The sequence below is a fragment of the Meleagris gallopavo genome, chromosome 3 (assembly GCF_000146605.3).
Source record: "Meleagris gallopavo isolate NT-WF06-2002-E0010 breed Aviagen turkey brand Nicholas breeding stock chromosome 3, Turkey_5.1, whole genome shotgun sequence".
NCBI lineage: Eukaryota > Metazoa > Chordata > Aves > Galliformes > Phasianidae > Meleagris > Meleagris gallopavo.
In genome coordinates, this window is record NC_015013.2 from 56,395,038 (window position 1) to 56,416,120 (window position 21,083).

At 40.6% G+C, this 21,083-nt stretch overlaps 2 protein-coding genes and 1 long non-coding RNA gene across 14 annotated transcripts in view; 1 reads left to right on the forward strand and 2 right to left on the reverse strand.

Annotated features, from left to right (window-relative positions):
- On the reverse strand, positions 1–4,889 carry LOC109366790. The gene is made up of 2 exons (XR_004159266.1): positions 3,146–4,889; positions 1–3,045 (listed from the first exon to the last, which is right to left on the reverse strand). It is a non-coding gene; the product is annotated as an uncharacterized LOC109366790 (long non-coding RNA).
- CHCHD7 (coiled-coil-helix-coiled-coil-helix domain containing 7) overlaps positions 1–20,534 on the forward strand; it is a 34,072-nt gene extending 13,538 nt beyond the window's left edge. For 2 of the 10 annotated variants that reach the window (XR_004159259.1, XR_004159261.1), the window contains 3 exons: positions 3,991–4,098; positions 5,680–5,845; positions 6,298–6,450. The gene's annotated coding sequence lies outside the window, so the exon portion shown is untranslated. Of the gene's footprint in view, positions 1–3,990; positions 4,099–5,679; positions 6,451–6,514; positions 7,249–7,307; positions 7,379–13,447; positions 13,467–14,072; positions 14,092–18,447 lie in introns of those variants that run through there. The other 8 variants (XR_004159260.1, XR_002113378.2, XR_004159263.1 and 5 more) reach the window with 8 other exon arrangements.
- SDR16C5 (short chain dehydrogenase/reductase family 16C member 5) lies at positions 8,184–21,073 on the reverse strand. 3 transcript variants are annotated; one of them, XM_003205063.4, is made up of 7 exons: positions 20,930–21,073; positions 17,930–18,273; positions 13,190–13,321; positions 12,108–12,207; positions 10,941–11,085; positions 10,264–10,389; positions 8,184–9,769 (listed from the first exon to the last, which is right to left on the reverse strand). In XM_003205063.4, the coding sequence occupies exons 2-7, from the start codon at positions 18,248–18,250 to the stop codon at positions 9,676–9,678; spliced, it is 918 nt and encodes a 305-aa protein (XP_003205111.1). In that variant the 5' UTR covers positions 18,251–18,273; positions 20,930–21,073; the 3' UTR covers positions 8,184–9,675. The 3 variants fall into 3 exon arrangements, with proteins under 3 accessions (XP_003205111.1, XP_010707255.2, XP_031408725.1); XM_010708953.3 differs by lacking the exon at positions 20,930–21,073 and adding an exon at positions 20,619–20,739; XM_031552865.1 differs by lacking the exon at positions 20,930–21,073 and adding an exon at positions 18,401–18,530.
- Between the last annotated feature and the right edge of the window lie 10 nt (positions 21,074–21,083).

Below are 21,083 nucleotides of genomic sequence, written 5' to 3' on the forward strand. Positions count from 1 at the left end.
AAAAAAAAAAAAAAAACATATATCTAGGCCAAAGCTCCTTCACTTTTTTGAATAACACAACTTCTCTTGCTCTTAAGGTATTAGAGCTCCCAAGTCTGCAGATGGAGACTTGTCACAGTGTCTCAGTCACAGCTGTTGCATGTGGACAGGGAAGGTGCAGGCTGTGCCCTGTTCTTTGTAGGCCTGGAGCATCCCCAGTGCTGCCACTGATTTTTGAATTTGTAGCTCCAGGCACACGTGCTGCACTTCAGATTAGGTTCTCAGAATGGAAAGCTGCGCTCTTAGGCAATTGTTTCTTTCCTACGAGTGTTGGGCTCTTAGCGTATCTCAGGCTGTGGTTGTAGTATGGAGATACACAGCCTGTTTGATCTCTCATATCCTTATATTCACCTGTTGATATCACACTCCTGATGTTTATATGCTTTCATGTAGCTTCCTCCAGAACCTGCATCACATACTCAGTTCCCAGCTCTTCCTCCTGTCTAGGGAAGCAGAGGCAAAAAGGAACGACTGTGGGACTATCTTGCCTCCATTCATGCACCCTTACAGAACCCTGGAGCCTCATTCTCATCAATTCCCTTGTTCTGAGGATGGACTGCAGTCTGTCTTTCCTTTGAGAAAAGAAACTTGTCCACTTGCTCACCCCAGTCCTTATGGCAGAAATTCAGCTCAGCCCCATGTCAGGGTGGAACTGCAATGGATGGTCCCTTACAGTGGAAACAATAGATCAAAGTGATTTTTCAAGACATGTTTTGACTGTAACCAAGTGTTCTAAAGTGTTACGTTGTGAATTTGGCTTTCTTGCACTGTGGGTTAATGAATAATCCGCTATGTACATTCATTTTGCAGCATTTTGTATTTGATTATTGGTTGTACTGCAAGGAAAGGAACTTATTTTTACATTAGTTGATAGTGATATATACATTTAAATATATATAAAATTGCAGCTGAGATCTGGAAACAAAGTGTTGTACTGAGAGCTAAATTAGACAGCTGAGCTATTGAACAGCTTCCTGTTGCCAAATTGTAGAGATCCTGCCCCCTTCACCAATCCTTTTGCCTTTGTATAGATGCACCTTCAGGCATATGCTGCTTCTCACACTTGTGGGCTCCTTCACTTGATTAGAACGGCTAACCTTGCAGCTTAAGAAGACCAGTTCTAGTAGGGTTAATGCTGGTTTTATGTAATTTTGCACTTAAAGTGATTGTGCAAGTGCTGGAACACGTGAGCTGCAGGCACCGCACAGTGTCTGCTTGCAGTGGATCATCTGTGTTTGTTGCCCTTCTATTACAAACTCTTGCGCCAAGAGACCTCCCAAACAAGCTTGGATTATCACCAGCAAAATTGATGAGTCAAGACTGCAACAGCTCATATCCTTTGTGGCTCACCAAAAAGCCCTCTCACACCAAAAGACTCCAACTGCATGACACTGGGTTCCATTCCAGTTTTCCCATCTAATTGTTTGACATCTTACCAACAATAGTCTGGAAAAAAGAAAAAAAAACCTGAGAAACCAATCTTATGAGTATTGCTTCCTGTTTTCTGAAGCTGAATGCTGAACAACAGTTTGTGTAATGATGATGAACTGTTAAATATAATTAAGTCTTATTCCCTATAGTCCTTGTAATAAAAATTGTAAACAATATTTTGCAAATAAAGCTGCAGGCCCACAGGCTGTCACTTCCAGATGGCATGAATTAGCAGAGGAAGATTTGTTGTGCTTCCTTTCCCCAGCAATCCACCCCTCCCCTGGTTTGGGATGTGCTAGCCCTGGCCAGGGATGACTCAGCTGCTGGTTAATCACCTGCTGAAGTGCTAAAAGTGATAGATTGGCTCTGCTTCTTCAAGCAATGGTGAGTTGTCAAGGCTGACCAGCAAGAAAATGTTCTGCAGCTAGGAGAATTCCCCTCCCATCCTATTTAGAGTCATTGCAATTCAGGCTTGCTGCTTTCATCTGCACAGATTTTGCTGTGACTTCAACCATCTGTTTTGAGCTCTTGTTTAATAAATGGTTCCTTGTGCCAGGTTGCCCATACAGGGGACTTCTCACTGGCATGTCTAGAGAAATACTGCTCAAGGATGTTTCACTGTTTTCCAGTTGGTAACGTGGAAAGTAATAGAATATTTCTAACCCGAGAGACTGTCTTCCAGAAGAGGTCACATCTAGAAGAGTGTTCTGTAATCTTGAAGTTTCAAATGGCTGTTTTCCAGGTTGCTGATGGTAGAGAAAGAGAGGAGAAAAACAACTACAAGCCATATGGAAAACCTTACCAACCTCTGCTTCTCATAAGGACTGCACATGTCCAATCAGCTGTCAGAAAAAAAGCATAGAGAACCCATTGCCTTGATGTGACAAGTCTTAGTGTCCTTTGTAAACAGACTTTGTGAGAGATTGAGAGATACAAACCAGCCCCAGTTTACCACAGTAGTTTTAACTAATGCAGTCCAAGTGCCTCTTAGACTCTTCCTTTCAGTGTTGATACCTTCTTCGTCCAGATGCCAGAAGAAAAGTGTAAGCCTGTTCTCAGCAGCATTATCAGCAGCTGCCCTGCTGACAAGCAAGCAAACACTGAGAAAAGATCATCTCCGAGTCAGTGTTGTGAACTTTGACAATATACAGTATGCGTTTCCTTCTCCACCTGCTGTGGTGCAGATCTGTACTGCTTAGCCCAACCAGTGATGGTTCCCTCACTACCTGAAGAAAATATCATCGCGATTACCCTCAGTGGATCGCTCTCAAGAGGACAGAATCTACTACATGCAGAGGGAAAAGCTAAGCTTTATCTACATTTGCAAATACTTTTTGCTGGATGTTGTTTACTTTGGCCTCTGTTATATAGTTTAGTATATTCTGGGGGACTGGCTCCATCCTCAAGCGAAGCCCATTTTCAGCTCTCCTCACTCCCACATGGGTAGCAGCAGCAGTATCTCAGCCTCTCTTCACCCTTACCCAATAGATTTTTCTCATCTTCACTGTTGGTGTCTTCTGAGACAAAATCCTCCAGCAAGCCCCTGGCTGCACTTTGCTGGCTAAACTCTCAGTCCTGGAGGGCAGAGAAAAACAATGCCAAAAAGGATTATTCAAAGTTATGGGACTGTGTAACTTCTCATTGTAGCGATGCTATTGCAGCAAAGGTTCTTCACCTGGCAGGATCAATCCAAACAAACAAGTGCACAATTCTCTCTGTTCTTGTTTTTAGAAGAAGTGTGATTAACATTTTTGTGTAGGAAGGTCCAAGGACATGGCACAATTCCAAACCAGGTTTGCTCATCTAACCATGCTTGCTGTCTCTCATAAGCCTTCAAAGTCATCTTTTGATAAGCATGTTGTTTGCAGAACAGATCTGAGATTTATTCAAAGACATTCTTTCACATATTTTTCCTTGAACATCCCACGTCCTCAACATTAAACTGTATTTGTCTGCTTTAGTAGACATTGGACTTGATGATTCTTGGAATTCTTACCTGCAGAGGTAATATTCAGAATGTCACCACATGCAAAACACAGATATCCAGATACATGCAGAAAAAAGCAAGGGCACAGTGTATGTCTCTAAGTGGTACATAATCCTGTATACTTGAAGTCTCTCAGTGGGAAGCCACTGCTAAGTTGTGATCTTTATTGGATCACAGCAGATACAAATCGTAAGAGCCAAACAAGTATTATCAACACTGTACTGACTGTGACTATGATTTGCCTTTTTTATTATTATTTCTACCTCAAATTCATTTTCAAACCATCAGTCACGAGTGCCAGAAGTCTCCAGACTGATGAAGTTAACCATTTAGCATTCTATTAACTTCATCTTAAAATTAGGCACAATATACATGAATGTAGACTTACAAGTTTTTGTTTCCTTTAAGAAAATTTATTTTCTGGAACGATTTTATTCTTTATGGGAATTTAAAAATCAATTCATTTTGCTAATCTTCTTTAAAATATCTAAGCTAACAGCAGTCGATTTATAGCAATTCTTTTCTCTATGCAGACAAAACACAAAGGTTGTTAATATTTTCCAGCCAAGTTTCCTTGTATTCCAACTTGGGAGTGGTAACAGGAGGAGAGCCAAGGAATTTCCAGAAATCTTGAAGTGCTAGTAAGTCATTACTGACACAGTGCCATGAACAGTTGGTTGAAGGAACTTATATGTAGGATAAAGAAAGTTAGATGCGGGATAAAGTAAGAGGATAACTCTGCCTCTGATTAGCAGTTGTTATCAATGCATCCCACCAGAAGTAAAAGCTTTCCTACCCAGGGGGGAAAGAAAGGCAGCTAATTCCACGGTTACAAACAAACTTAACCTTTCAGCGTTCTCTGCCCTCAAATTGTCTCTGCAAGGAATAATTTAAGGTACTGCCCCTTCTGAGTCTCTTTGCCACCTCAAGTCATTGGTTTAGGTTACATTTGTTTTACAATTTAGTGATTGTAGTTTTATTGGTGTGAAAATGTTATCTAAAAATATTTGTAGATGTTTACCATCTAGAAACTGGTCCTGTGGTGAAGGGTAACTTATAAAGCAGATTACACGGAAAGCATGTATATGAAGCCCTGGTGGCTGCAGATCTTCTTCAGTCAGTCCAGTCAGAAGCTCTAATGGTTCACACTTGGGAATGTAAGTGTGGGATTCTTCAGGATCATTTCCTGGATTTCAAAGTGGCTGAATCAGATACTTCAAAGTTGTGAAGAAAGCTCATATGTGGTTGATAAAAGCATGGCTCATTGTTCTGTTACATCTCCTTCAAAATCCTCAGCCAAGGAATGGTGTGATTCCTGAACACCTCTCCTTGCTTGTTCCCTTGATCTACGTGTAATTCTAGTGCTCCTTTTTGTATTAAGAGAACACTATCAAAAGGAGGAAAATACAGAGGTCCATCTAAGGTGGAGAACGTGTAAATATTCATGGTAAAGCTTGTGATTTTATCTTCTGGAATACAGTAGAAGTGTGCATACAAGAGAGCATGGGACAGGACTGTTGCTGCAGATGGTGCAGCTTCTACACACAAGCTCTACCTGCTTCAAGTATTCATTTCACACTCCCACTTATATTACACACCACAAGTATTACACTGTACTTGCACTACAGTGTAATATTTGTGCTACATTCACTCTCTGTATTACAGAACAACATACTCATGTGGCAACTGTCTCTATCTTCAGAGATGTAAGCCATACTAAAAACACAGGACATCACAATTTCCAGTCAGCTACGTAAATCTTGCTCTTTTTTTTTTCCAAACAAGTGCTTATCTTAATTGTTTAAGGAAGAATTCACTAAGAAATCTACAGATAAATCACACCTGAGTATGAATTAACACTCAAGCATATCATACAAACCAACTTTTTTTTCCCCACGACTTGCAGATGCTATTCTTGTCACTACAGAATCACATGAATAACCTTGTATCAGATGCAGGTAATCTTAGCCTTAAGTTCAAGTGTAATCATATTCACATATACGTGGAGCAAATCCTTAACTGTACAGTGTTATCTATACCAAAGAATTACAAGTACAGCTTAGAAAAACTTCAGGCTGAAAAACAGTGCATTACCTGAAGCTCAGTGTGTTTTTTTAGTACTTATAATTTCTTGTGTGTGTGAAATTAACTTGGCGTTCATTTTTTAGGGAGTTGTAACACAGAAGATTTCAATTTGGTGCCTTACTCTCATCCTGTTACAGGCTGACTCGATGCCAGAGCAGAGAAATCACATTATATCCTGAAGGAAATAATTCAAGCACCTCACCTGGCAATTCTGCTGAGATTTGTTCCTTCTGGATACGCAGCCTTTACTTGGAACTGTCGGCTCTCACCCAAATTGTTAGTTAGGAGCTTCCCAAAACACAGGTATGCTGTTTTACAATAACTGTAGCATAACTGGAATCAGATGTGCAATTTAACTGTACATGATGCATTGCCTCAGGGACAACCATTAACATGCCAGAAATATACAGACAGATCAGTAAGTAATGCAAAGAGTATTTGTTAAAATTAATCTAGGGAAGACCCACCTTGTTAGCTCTCCACCAGGATTTCCCACTTCCAGGCAGTACTCTTCGAAGACTGGACACATAACAGATGCCTCAGCTATCACATCTCACCATGTTAATTTCTGAGCAAGCTTCTTTTAGTTTGCACTTAATGCAAACTCACCCTAATGGAGCTGCACCGTCACCAAGGTTTCACCACCCATATAACAGCGCTGACACAGTGCCAACAGACAAAATTTGCTCTGCAAGAACCTTGGTTGTTGCTGCTAGCTGTATCTGCTGACAGTGGTCTCCTGTCCTACCTTGCAGCAGGACAATAGACGTGGCTGTCTTCCAAAGATCAACTGCCAGAAGCTACCAGAAAAAAGGTACCTGCTTGGTTCCTTCCTAAAATGAGAACAGACTGTGAAGACCAGCTTCCAAACAGCTGTGTATTGCTCTTGGAAATGATTACCAAATTTACAAAATAAGTAATAACACAGCCTATATTCTCAGCTGTTAGCTTTTTGTTTTATTTTCTCCTCAGTCTCATTCACAGGATCAAGTCAGCACCAACGAAAATGGTGTTCTCCATGCTTTGGAGCATTAGTGAATAGTAGGATCTTTTCTACCACAGGAATATGAACTTGCACATGGGAAAGTAACAGCAGGCAACACAACACCACATCCTGAACTGTCTTTGAGTCATTATATCAATGACTGTCAAGCCAACTATGCCATCCCAGTCAACTTTGTTCTAATGCAGTGACTGGGTTCCAGCATTAAGAGTTTCAAACAGTAGTCATAGAAACAGTGAACTCTTTGTGGAAGTTGCCTGATGATCAACAGGCAGCTCTATGCTGTTGTCAGCTATGACACTGTCACAACTAAGATGCTTTTCCATTTTGTGTTCCACCTTCTTGCTTGGGTCTCACAGAGATCTTTCTGTGAGAAATTTCCTTGCTGGGTGCAGGAGGAAAGAGCACTTCTTGGCATCATGAACTTGCTGGAAGAGAACCATCTGTGATCTTAAGTTCATATGGTAGCTGAAGACCCAAGCACATACCTCATACCTACTCCTGAACATGGAAAAAGTCTCTCTTGACCACCAAGACACATCTTTACATACCTGTCATGCTATTTTATTAGATGTGCTTGGTATTTATGGAGGTCAAATCACCAACAGGACAGGGTGTTATCTTCCAGTCACACAAAGCAACCATCACACCTATGCTAGTACTCTAAACACTTGAGCAATAAAGATCCTGTGTTGTTTTGCAATAAAGCTTGTTTACTTCTTGCTACTGTTCAAGCCTATGATGATGAAAGTCTCTTTTCAGAAATGTAACAGGTGAACTCCAGCTGCCTAGATCACTATGACAACATTCATTTCTTCCAGCTGCACAAACAGGTAATAGGGCCATCGTTTTCTATTTTAAAACAGATAGAAAACAGGAACTTAGTTTTATGTCAGCAAGCAGACTGAACTGATTTGTGAGAACCCCATCTCTAAAATGCAAACCTAGAGTATGAGATGGCTTGAAAGCAGTTTACACCTACATCTACATATCAAGGACGCTGTCTCAGTCTATTTGCTCTCAGAAATAATCCTGCTTAAAGAAATTGCTTGTTAAAGAGACCAAGAACAGAAAAAAGAGAAGAAACACTCAAAAATGCATTTTTTTGGTAGCTAAATTAACATTAATTACTATCATGCAGCTGAAGTAGTTTCAATTTCTGGACATGAATCTTGCTTATGTGATCAATACAATTTTTACTACCGCCTCAGCTCCACTCCAGATGGCTCTTCCCTTCAGAATTTTTAAATAGCTATACCAGACTTTTCTTAATGGCATTCAGTGAAAGGACAAGAAGTAATGGACAAAAACTGAAGGAAAAAAAACAAAAAAAAACACACATTCCACATAGGCTTTTTTTTTTTTTTAAAAAAAACTGTGTGTAGTCACACATACTGAAACAGGCCATCCCACAGTGGTTGTAAAGTCTATTGGAGTATGGAGACAGTACTGAGGAACACTCTGATTGACCTTGCTTTAAGTATAGCTACCTTTCAAACTCAGTGATTCTGTAAAGTCCTTGTGGAGATGTTCTTCTCCAACACATTCTTAGGAAAGATCCTCCACATTAAGAGGGAAAACGGACCCTGTTAATATAAGGAGGTACGGAGCCTGCAAGACATGCATACACCACACAGGTGAATTGGTGATTGACTTTATTACTAGCAAACAGAGCTATGTACACATGACGGAATTTATAGGCATATATTTTCTAATTAATAATTTCAACTTCCTGAATTGAGCTGCAAACTGAGCAGAATTTCTGAAAAAGAAGATCTGAGAGAACAACTGAGACAAATTTTTTCTTCATCAGTCTGAATTCTACCTCTCAGCAATCCATCATAACTGTAAAGCTACTTCTAACATTCTTGTTCGATCCTGTGTTTCTTGCTCATCATTAACAAAATAGTTTAACTTAAACTCTTCTCAATCAGTGAAAACGTCATTAATTGTATAGGCAAGGAAAATGACAATAGTTTCTAGGCTATCATGGAAAAGCAATTCTATTTTTTTTTTTTTATTTTTTATTTTAAATCACAGAATTGTAGGGGTTGGAAGGGACCTTTAGAGATCATTGAGTCCAACCCCCATCACCCTTTTCTCCGTGCTGTCTGCGATTAATTTCATGCTAAAGCATGTTATAGTCTTAGTTTGTAGGCATTGCCAATTGCCAGTGGAATACTGTGACATGAGACTGGTTTAACCAGCATATATATAAATAGTATAATATATAATCTTCCCTTTTCATGTTTTGGGTTTAATGAAAGTCAAGTGGGGGGAGGAGGGGGTGTAAGTGGTCATTGTTAAAAAGGACAAGGCCTCCTCCACAGCATACCTGAGGGTAGTCCTAAGAGCAAAGGTAAATAAAACAATTCTCTGTAGATAGAAGACAGCCTGCTCCCCAATTCAGGAGCAAAACACTGTGCTGTTACTAAAGCTATAGTTCTAGTGATCCTATTCACTAGTCACACAGCATCATTCCTTTCTGAAACAGTCCCAGGAGGAGCCCCAGTTACACCATGTAATACCTTTGGTTTTAGTAGCAAAGGTATTTCTGTTGTCTTGCTTGGCAAGATGTTTGACATCCCATCTCTACTGGTAGTATTATGCTTTGTAACTACAAGCTCTACATAGGAGATGAAAAGTTAAAATTGTTCTTAAAATATTGCACTCATAAGATATAAAGATTTCATTGCAAAGTTGCAGGCATAGTATTAGCTTTTAAAATAAATTAGACAAGAAGTCAATTAGCAGCACAAATGTCATTCACATTCTTTTGTTCCCCAAGACATCCATAGTCACATCTGTGATTCCTGAGATCATCTCCCCCCAAACTGCTGATTATTGGTTTGTGAAGCAGAATGATATTTAAGGCATTATAACAGATACTACCAAAGGAACGTATTTCAATTTTCCTACTTTCATAATGAGGAAAAAAGAAAACAGTTTGTTGGATTAAAAAAGCTCACGTGAAAGCTGTTGATTAAGAGCTAATTAAAAATCAATTTCCTTAAAAATGTTATTAAGTAGAAGAGAGGCACCTTAAGTCCACAGCTGCTAGAGAAGCAGGCTTTTCCCAGCACTACCTTTAACAAGGTCTGCTTTTCAGTTGCTGAGTTTTGTGCAATTTTCAGTCCTTCTTCGCGCGGCCTTTGAAGCTATCCATGAAATGGAGGGCTCCAGCAAAGTCCGCAAGGAGAACGCCTACTTTCACTGGCAGGATACTGCAAGGTAGAAGAAACAGACCTGAGAAGATTTTTGTAGTTTATACAGAAATCACAGAAGTCACTTCACATGGCTAATACTTGCAAAGAAAGTATAATCTCTTACATAGTTCCACCAGTGCTCACAAAATACTGGTTACACTCATTTTACTGCCTTACTCATTGCCTTAGATCAGTTCATCAGGCTGGCTTGCAAGAGACAGACATGCCCTAATGCTGGGGCAAAGATTCCAGTGATGCATTTCCTGAGGAGCAGGCCCAGTTTCTACAGCCCACAGTAACACTGCACCCCAGCAGAGGCAGCAAGCCAGTCACACATTTCTGACATTGTTTTGTGTAGAACCAACCCCTAGAAACTAAGTAAACTCCAGAAATGTGGAGAACTGAATGAGCATTCACACTATACAGGAATAGTCTGGTTTGTGTTTTTAGTCAAAACATTTTCAGCTTAGATAGAAAAAAGAGTGAGGTAAGGAAGGAAGAACACAACTTACTTTTTCAAAGCAAAGAAGAAATACAAACTGCGTGGTAGTACCAAAATTGCTTGGTCTCGTCGAATAGCAGTCATTATTTTTTCAGCCACGTAGTCTGGGTCTAAAATGGGGAGTAGAAGCGGCCACCTAGAAGGGAAGATGTTTATTTTAATACAGATTTCTTTAGATTGACATTTTACTCAAGAAGGTATCAATTTTTGCAGATAGTTAAAAGAGAAATATCATAAGAAGCAGCAAACCTTTTTTATGTTACCCTAAAGAGGGAGAGGGGTTGTTGTTATTTTTCCTTTGTCTCCCTCACAAGAGAGCCATGTATTAAAACACTCTAGACTTTTATTTGGCTTCTGAATTTTGTAATTTTATAAGTGCACTGAGCAAAGCTATGCCAGTGACTTCAGGAGGTGAATGAAGGAAACCAGACAGGACAACTGAAGCATTTGACTTCCACAAAGGAATGAAATAGGGGAAAGGGCATCAATTACGTTTCATGTTTCAGCGTAAATGAATACTAAAGTATTGAAAGCTTTGCCACATACATTGCCTAGTCACTAGATAGCATATCATCCTTGAGAGGCCCTAAAACAACACAAGCAGGGCAAAGTCTAGCTTCTGAGTGTCATAAAAGAAACAAGACCACATGTTCAAATTGCATAACATCACCACAGAAGCTTACTCACTTGGTACTGCAGCCATCAAACATCCCCGTGTTTATGAAGTAAGGACACACAGTTGTGGTTTTAACACCAGTCTTTCCCAGAACTTTCATCTCTAAACTAATGGACTCTGCAAAACCAACGGCTGCAAACTTACTTGCGCAGTAATCTGTAAAACAAATATAACAGTAATTGCAGTTAAACGTTTTAATTTATCAAACCTTACTAAAAAAGTGAGTCCCAGTTTTTTCAGAGAAAAGGGACAACGCTATGCTTCAGTAAATAAACAGCAGCACTACAGATGGTATAGATACGATATACATGCACTACCTCCAGGAAATTACTATCCCGTAATAAAACTGAGTAAGAAGCAATTTCATAGGCTACTAATAAAGCTTGCTTTTGATGTGACTCATTCTTTTACTTTCCCTCTTCTAAATCAGCTGTTGGTATAGACTGGCAGCAAGAGAGTTTCTCATCACATCTCTGCTATCACCTTCCTAGTCACTAATCTGCTAACAGGACTGGCATGAAAAGATAATTTCATTAAACCTGTTTCTTCAGCCTCAAACTTAGGATTTCAAGATTTTCTAAAGTGCTTTCAGCTTGCAGCTCTATTTGTTTTCATTATCACTGTTTTGAAGCTAGATTTCTTTTACTGTTACGCCACTTCCTCATTTGCATGCACTTTACAGCAAACTCAGAAGGAATTCCTGCAATCTCAACACCAAGTAGGTTCTCCTCAATGAATGGCAGAGAATGCAAAATGAGATACTGTGCATCTACCACTGTACCAAATTGGATTTTAGTAACAGTTTGAGTTAGGGAAGTCCATACAGGACACTGCATAGCTTGAGAACATATCTGCAAAGAAAGTTGCCTGTATGTCACCAAGTGTCTGTAGGTCAACTTCAATAACACACAAGTTCTCAGTTTTCAAAGTTCCATATGAAGCTCCTGGATCCTCTTACTGCCTTGCTAGAAAAGCCTGTTTCACAGCACTGCTGAGCATCTGGAAAACTTTTTCAACAAAATGTCTAAGGTCAGCTGGTTTGAAAATATCACTATTTGCTTTACTTATATACAGCAACCCAGAGACTGAAAGTTAGGACTTTTTTCATGAGTGTAGATTGCTGAGTTTAAATCAAACTAATTGGTTTAACTAAACAAACATCAGCTTTAATACCCTACCTGCAAGACGGTTGACTCCAATCAGTCCTGCTGAGCTTGCAATGCTAACCAAGTGTCCATGGTTAGAGGCTATCATTGCTGGAAGGAAGGCTTTATAAGTCTGCAACGTAAGTCAGAGTTGCAATGAAACATTTTAGTAAGTGAAATACTTGCTATAATATTCCAAAGGTGTTATTTGTAGAGAAATTCTGTCTGCGTTTTCAGTGAGAACTTCCCAACTATTATACAAGAGAGGGGAAAAAAATAGGAATTTGTTGTTTGAACACTAAACTAAGCTGGGATGTTCCATGTCCAACCAGTCCCATTTTCTCAACACTGTAGACAGATGCCAACTTGCTGAAAGCAAAAAAACCCAGCTTCAGCTAGCTGTAAACCTGCTTTTACCTTAAAGCTCAGCACTATGTTGTTTCAAATGAAAATTGAAGACTCCCTACAAATTTTGCAAAATGGCAAAAATTTGAATTTCACATCTTCCTTCTAACTAAGTTTACTTAACCTTTGTGGTTAAATTTATTTATGAAGAAACTGAAGCATGTTTTAATGTCTCATTTACAATTCTTTGTGGTAAGAACACAGCATACATGGCCCTTCTTCCTTGAAAGGAGGAAAAGCACATTAAGTTGCTCATTTTGGACAAAAGCCCCACTTACTTAGTATAAGAACGCTGACTGGACATATGGTATTCCTTACTATCACTATCAGAACCACAAAGTAACTAGAACAATAATAGAATTCAACACTTCTGTTGCTAGAGCAGCAACTTCTAAACTGGACCTGTTTGACATCAGCGAATATCGAGAGATATAGTATCTGATTAGGTTAAGAATTTAGCAGAATGACAAACTTCAGTTCTTAAAAGCATTTCTAAATGCTAAGCAGTTTTTCTCTCATTTACCTACCTAGAAGTTCCTAAAGGATCCATTCTTCACCCTTTTTTATTTCACATACTACAAGGCATAGAAAATTTCTTGTATCATTTCTGACTCAACTTCTGCATACTTTACTCAATTCCAAATGGCAAAATTAATTCTGAAAACATGCTAGGAGGATGTTTATGTGTGTATGTACAAGTACAGCATTACCCAAAAGTGTGCCATTGTGTTCACTTCCATAGTTTTTTCCACAAGTGAATCTGGAGATTCAATAAAGCTCCTTCCAGTTACAATGCCAGCATTGTTGACTAGGATGCTGACATCACCAACTTCTTTTTTAACCTACAACAAAAAGTCTTGAGATTATTATGCAATAAATATGAAACACGCTTTCCAAATTTTATCCATAGGAATTTAAGAAATAGAAGTGACATCTCGACCAAACTGAATGTATTGTGCTCGTTACAGATCCAAATACTATGGGTTCTTACACTTTCCCACTTGATGCCTATTTAGTTCTGAGCTCACTCCTGGACTTTGGAGCCCAGCAGCTCACAGCTCCCAAGTAGGTATCTGCTTTCAGAGAACTATGGCTCTCACTGCGACTGTTCCAGATAAATCCCTACTGCAAAGGCCTTTACTAATATAAGTACTTTCCTACATTAGATCCATCTCAAAACCAACAGGCAATTCTGTATTTAGGAACCATTTCTGTGCCATGTTGCAAGGCACAGTATACAAATCCTCATGCCAAGTAAACAGAATCAGTACACCAAACTCTACATGAGGGCCATAATAGCTAAACTAATAGCTAAAACTAACCTCACTTGTGAGATTTCCTTTATACTCAAATCCTCTTACATATTCCAGAGTTAGTTGTATTCAGAAGCCATACGGCTTTAGAACTGAAACTAGCTTTCACATCACTGGTCTTCTACTGAAGAGAAGGAAAAGGGGGTTACCTGCTGGTAACGTAAGTTGCCTGTGTCCAAACAATCTAGGATTTTATCTTTACCATTATAGAGGACAGCAGCTACTTAATAGCATCATGGTATTTCAGATATTATAAGGCTCTTTGTGCTGTTTTCCACAGGTTCCATTTCTTCTGACTGCCACCGTTATGCAATTGCAAGTATTACATTGCATCTTCTCCACTAGCCATACCTTCATATGTACACAAGAGCTTTCCTGTTAAACCAGGCCTCCTTGCACCCTTCTTGAGGATCAGAGTTCTCTCCCTCAGCACATCAGGGTTAGAATGGGCAAACAGTCATTTTTCATTAGAAGTATTCCACATGTGCATAAACTGCATGAAAGACAGCTTATAAAATTATTTTCCATATTACAGCCTTTTCCTTTATTCAAATATCTTGACTGCTTCAAGCAACTTCATAGGATCAGGAATTTAGCAGTTTCTCTTACCAAATGAAGGGGTTTTTTTGTTTGTTTGTTTTTGTTTTGTTTTTTAAAATTTGTGTATCTACAGTTTAGGTGGAAGAGTGAAAAACACATGCTTTCACAGAATGCAAAAACTTCAAGAGCCTTCTGGGGCAGCACACGACAAGCAGTTTGTTTCTAGAATATTTACTTTGGTTGTAACACTGAGCCAGAAACCTTTTGAAATGGCTCCAGAAAATTAGTTGGCTAAAAAATAATTTAGCTCAGTAAGTGGAAGCATAGTTCTCATTTCAGCTCCAGAATGAGAATAGACTAACCTGACGGAACAGCTACAGGCAAGCTGATATCATCAAGATATTGTACTAGCTTTCATAGAAGGAGAATGAAAATATTTAGTAAGGTATTTCAAGTATAGCTCATTCTCTGCTATCCAGGAAACAGGAGACAAGTTCCCTATTTTTGTTTAATTTGTAGCTTCCAGATCAAGTGCTAAAACTCTGCTGGTGAGTAGCTTAGGAAAAGCACCTTCTTCTTATGCCCCATGGCCATCAAGTTCCAGATCATAGGAAACTCATTTCTCAATGAGATGCCCTATGCCCTATGTACAAATACAGCAACTGAACAGAGCACGAGGAGACCACACAGAATAGCTTGCCTAAGAGTAAGGGTTTAAATGATGCTTATCCCTTTAACAACCTCATTGTCTCTGAACTTATTTCAATATTCCCCATGTTTGTTAAAAGGTATGGATTAAAAAACAAAAACAAAAGCAACAGTCTTCTTAGAATTATATGGAATAGCTTTTATTTCACTCTATAAGCCAAAGCCCCCCTTCTACCTCAGTCATACCCCTCCCAGAGGGCCATCAGATAATTCAGTATTCCTGGAGCAGTGCTACATAACCTCTGCATGCAGCCTTGGACAAGTTGGTCCAGTCACTAACAGGAGCACACAGCCCCATCACATGTTAACAACTGTGGGAACTCAGGGAGACCTGGAATCATTGGCAAATGATGCAGTAGTACTTCCTCACATCTGATGATCTTTGCAAACCTGGAAGCACAGACTCACTCCCCAGGCCTACCCTGCTTTGGGGCAAATAAATACCTGAATGAGCAGTCATGCTGCTTTCGCATGCACAAGCATGGACAGAGCTGGGGGATGTTCATAAGGTGGGACCTGGGGCATTCCTCGTAAGGTGAAGATGAAAATACTGTGAGAAGGCAGCAAATAACAGAGCCTCAATAATTCAATTTCTTACTAGGGGTAAAATCCTAAGCAACCTCTTCCTTTATTCCTGTCTCTACCAAGCTTTGCAAAATACATTCGCACTTCAGATAGCATTCAAAGCAGACTCGAGTGCCTTGATGCAACCCATACACTTCAGCTGTTCAACAACTACTAACTAGATGTGACAGCTCCTTGCTCACACAACTGGCTGTTCTAGTTCCCTCCTCACAGCTACCCCATGTAAGACAGAGAGCCAACACACTCAGACCAGGCTTCCATATTCTTCTCTCAGAACAGAACACCTTTACTGAGGTATTCTAATTAATGGGGGAGGGAATGTCATCTTTCCAGAATTATAAGCCTCTCCATTAAGCAGAGCAGGAAAGGATACTCCAGGTGTTTGTTTTAGGCCTAAGTAAGCTGAGCATTATGCAAACGGCTGACCTGGTTAAGCGCCTTTATCAAGCATGAGCACCCTTTCCTGTTTGTTGCTGCATTTCATTTATAACTTTACATATAGAAGTTTGGCTGTAGTTCTGTGAATCACAGAGAGCATCCCAAAGTGCCTGACTTACGTGGGCAAAGACCATCTCCCATAACTTCCTACGAGGTGGGAAAAGTGGCACTGGATGTGTATTATTATATGCACAAAAATATCACTGAGAAACTTGCTTCTGCTGTGCAGGGGAGCAAAAGCAAAGAAGATTCATACAAAAGTAGAAACTGTCATGTTGACAAGCAATCAGTAACAACAAAAATCAAAATAGAGCATAAGCAAAGCAGTAACATGCAAGAGGATCTTGAAGCAAGCGTGAGCCCATATGCAATTCATAATCTGATAATGAGGAAAGGGCTGTTTCCTCCCAAATAGGAGATCAAAAACCCATAAAAGTTACTTCCCTCTTTCAAAACCCCAAATGCCTAATGTTAAGCTAGGGATTTAAGTCAGAGAAGGCCACATTCCTTTTGGGGGTGGTGATGCAACAGGGACACTTAGAACACATCTTAAGCCGTAGCTTTCAGCACCAAAAGCTGTCTTTGTTGGTACAGGAAATTCATAAGAACACCACACACCCAGCACTCTTTGTTTTTCTTCCTACTGAAATGTTTTCTGATTTCTGTGTGGCTGATGAAGTACCCAAAGCAGGTAGTTAAGGATCACTTGCATTTCATTTTGACATCGAGATTCCAGAAAATAGACCATGCAAAACAACATTCCATACTGCCTACATGCATTTAGTTCACTATCATCTTGCACCATTCCAAGTTAATCTGTGTGTAGCTGAACCACAGGAGAAAAAATACTCTGGAACAGTTCTGTCTCACTTTGCAAAGACTGAGGCAGCACACTGAGACAGGATCTACTACACAGTACTAAATAGCAGCATCAAGACCGATTAATACTAAGGTCTTGCTGCTAATAAGTACACTTTCAGTGTGGTTCTACATCAGCTGCCAGAAGGACATGCTATATCTAAAATAACAGTAGTGGTAGTCTGTTTTCTTCCCTGTGGTTCAGCTGTTAGTAAACTTCTGACAGAATATTGTAAAGTGAGGAATCCTGCACTGTGTGGTTACAAGACTCCTTTACCACCTTCTTGCTCCCATCTCCCCATTTTCATCATCCTTAGTCTATACTACACACATAGCCATATCCTCTGTGCTTGGCCAGAAAGGTTCTTCTGCTGCTTTTCTCCATGGTACTGAAGCGTCAGCCCTCAGGTCCTTAGAACTGCATTTAAGTTTAGCAACATTTTAAGCAAATGAGAGCAGGTTGTTATAATGGAAACTGTTAGGCAGTTCTAGCTTTTGGCACTTCTACAAGTCCTGCCCAAGATACCTAACCACAAGCTGTATTTACAAAGCTCTTTAGAAAGCATACTAACGAAGCCTTCAAGTTATATTTATTAATTCCATTCATGTGCGCCTGCAAAAGTCTATTCACAGCTAGAGATCTATCTAAATTGATCTAAGTCATTAATCCTTTTCACAAGGTACAATCTTCAGGGTTTACTTTTTGTAAAATGTTTCTAGAACTTGAAATACTGCTTTAATTTCAATAAGATGTCTTCGTGTACTTCACCAGCAAGTGCTGCACAAATGCAAAGCCGCTCGGCTGAAATTTGTCATTGAAAGAGAACCAGCTCCTTTTATTTGTAAAGGACAAAGGTACAAAAATCAACTCTAAAAATCGGTATTCTTAAAACTGGTAGTATATGCAATAAATCAAATGAAATATTTTCTTGACTCCACATGGCTAAAGCGTATCACGCATCACCAACACCTCAGAATAGTGTCAGAGCTGCAAGTGAGATACTTTACCTGATCTGCTACTCTGTAGACTTCCTGCCTTTTGCTGCAGTCACAGATGTAAGAATGTATTCTTACGGCTCCATTTTCTTCAGCCAGTCTACACGTCTCCTGGAGTCCGTCTTGATTAATGTCCCAAAGAACCAGTGTGGCTCCAAGTTTGGCAAATTTTAAGGATAAGAGTCTTCCAATTCCACTTCCTGCTCCTGTTATTAATACTATTTCACCACTCACATTCTTCTTACGTTTAGGCACAAACAAAAACACCAGTGATTCCAACATGTAATACGTTGAAAGTCCAATGACTTTGAGCAGCTCCAGGAAGAAGTTCATCTTGAGGCTTTTTTTTCTGATATCTGATTGAAGAGAATGCAAACATCAACATTTCCAAACAGAAAAGCATTTTCCAATCTATTCTAAGTATTTTGAACTCAGAAGCAGCCTAGAGAGTACATGGGCTTACATCTGCATGTCTTGACTCACCTATTCTGTTTCTATATTGTCTCAAGGGTGTTCCTATTCTCTTCCAGAAATGCAAGAGATTTGTCATTCGGGAGAGGGAAGAAATAGTTGCTTTGGAAATTCTCCGCCCTTCACATCATGGCTTTCCACCTCCGCTCCAACAGAATATAGACACCTTAAAAAAGGCAGCAGTTGCCCTTCCAACATCTGAAGCCAAAATGCATGGCAATTACAAATCAGCAGGCTTGAGTCACAAGTATGTGTTTACCTACACAATTCATACTCATCACAGTAACTCAGAGCAGGCATCTAAGTCCATTCCCCAGCATATGAATGCTACACAAGAAGCATGCCCTTGGGCAAGGTGGGCTTTTATCTTTGACTTAGTTATGGTGCAAAAGATTAATATTTTCCTTTTGAGCTAAAGGCACAGCTTACCAGTGCTTACACCTCAGCTTTTAGCACTAAGTGCCTGATTCAATCACATCTTCGTTAACACTGGTATCTAGGTACATACTCATGTTTGACAATTGCTTAAAGATAAGTTATTTATATCTCTGCAGCTCTGAGCAAAGTTCGCAAAATGTAGCATTTTAATTTACATGTTGGTACATGGCAAACATCTCAATACCTGGGAAGGAACAGACAACTGCAAGATCAGAGCGAGTTAGTTCAGAAGGCTTTACAGTGCAAGCATTAGGACTGGTTTCCATACCAATTCTGGTAACAGAAAAACATTTGTCAAAAAGCAAAGTAGGTCAGGAAACAAGTTCCTCTTTCTCTTCCTAATTCCCTTTCAAATGGTGCAAAGTATACACAGAAGTTCTAGCACAGAAAAGGCAGTAAAACTGATTTAAGTATTTCTTACAGTGCAATATTTTCATAGATACTGCAGTGATTTTACCTGCAGTAGACTCTCACATCTGCAGAGCTATGACAGATCTGAGCCAAGGTAGAATTAGATGGGAGAATTGTTACTAAAGTTACTAAACTTCACATGTACCAAAACCAACATTTTTTTTGTTACAATTTATTTGCTGTGTCTAAAACAGAAGTAGGAAGTCTTCAGAGCAGATGCAGCTACAGAGTTTAACTTCACTAAGTTAATTAGAAGGGTGAAAGGTAACATACTTTACTGGCATGAAAGGAGATTGGTATCTCCAGAGCAGATACGAATGTTACAGAGAGCTGCAAAACAGTCCTTAATCCCTACAGAAAACACAAGGGAGGTAACAGCCTTCTGAATATAATATTCTGTTTCATCTAAAACCAGTTTCGAGTGTATCAGCAATTTAGTAAGTGATATAATCAGGTATCAGGCTTTTACAGGGCAGAGACATGCTAGAGCTCAGAGGAGGACTCATTTTCTCTTGGGGAAGTAGAATTGGTTTAGGTATAGGGGTTATCAAACTCCACACCCCTCACTGAGATGCTTACCACTTCCCTCTGCTGTGCATCCCTTAGCCTACCCGTGCCTGGCCCACAGCCCTGTTCTGCCAACTCACAGCACAGGGCTGCTCTGACAGCAGCCTGACAGCCGTAACTAGGAGCACATGAGTGGGAATAGATTTACACGTGAATGAGCCACAGATACCTTTGGCACACATAGGACAAGCAGATTCCTGCATTTCCTCACCAGTCATTCTGGTGACACACATTGCTTTTAATACCTCTCCCCCTCCCTCTCACATCAGTACGAAGGGCTTCTGTGCAGTAGCAAAGTCTCAAGAGGTTTCACAACAGCTTATCAGTCAGATTGCTTTCCAGCCACAGAGAGTTTCCAAAACAGACTTGTATATGCAGGTTCTGATGCTGTCAGCTGAGCAGCCCCTGCAGACTTCTAGTGTCCACAAGCTTCAAGGACAGAACTGAGACTACTATCATGGAGCACCTTGAGTTGGAAGGGACCTTAAAGCCCATCCAGTCCTGCCGTGGTCAGGGCTGCTCCCCACCAGCTCAGCTACCCAGGAACCCGTCCAACCTGGCTTTGAGTACCTCCAGGGATGGGACACCACAGCTTCTCAGGGCAGCTGTGCCAGGGCCTCACTGTGTAAAGGATTTCTTGCTACTATCTAACCTGAGTTTCCCCTCTTGTAATTAAAAGCCATTCCTCCCATCCTATCACTATCAGAATGCATTAAAAAAATCAGCCTCTTTTTTTTTTAAAGCTGCCTTTACTCTGTGTTGCTCTAATACACCGCTAATAGAGAAAGCGTTAAAAAACTGATGATACAATCACCTGAGCAGATGCCGGCAGGCACGCATTCGCTCGCTACATCCAGAGGGCAGCGAACTCCGGCACACGCAGCGGTGCCGTGAGCCGAGACGAGGAGACTGGCAGGCAGTGCCTTCCCTGGAAGATGCCGCACTGCCCTGACCCTCCCGTCCGTCCACCCCAGCCCACCCTCTAACATCAGAATCCAGCCCACAGACGGCTCGGAGCAGCAGGGAGCGGCTCGCCGCCTCCTCCCAGCGCTGAGCACCGCCAGCCCCCGGGAGCCCAGCACCCATGGGGCAACACGCCAGCGTCCCTCCGCAGAACCCCGGTACCTCCGCTCGCCGGGCTGAAGAATGAAAGCAACTCCGCCTGAGGGACCAGAGAGGCCGCGTACAGCGAAGGAAGTGCGACATAGGGAACGGGGCTATAGGCCGAGCCCGGCCTTTATACCGCAGCCCGCCCCGGAGCGGGGCTGACCGGATACCG

Excerpts from the sequence above, each read along its gene's own strand:
- SDR16C5 (XM_031552865.1), bottom strand. The coding sequence starts at position 18,467 with ATGACAAATCTCTTGCATTTCTGGAAGAGAATAGGAACACCCTTGAGA. Across the intron at positions 12,208-13,189 it reads ACACAATGGCACACTTTTGG|ACTTATAAAGCCTTCCTTCC; the intron begins GTAATGCTGTAC and ends CTTACGTTGCAG. Across the intron at positions 10,390-10,940 it reads TTTGATGGCTGCAGTACCAA|GTGGCCGCTTCTACTCCCCA; the intron begins GTGAGTAAGCTT and ends CTTCCCTTCTAG.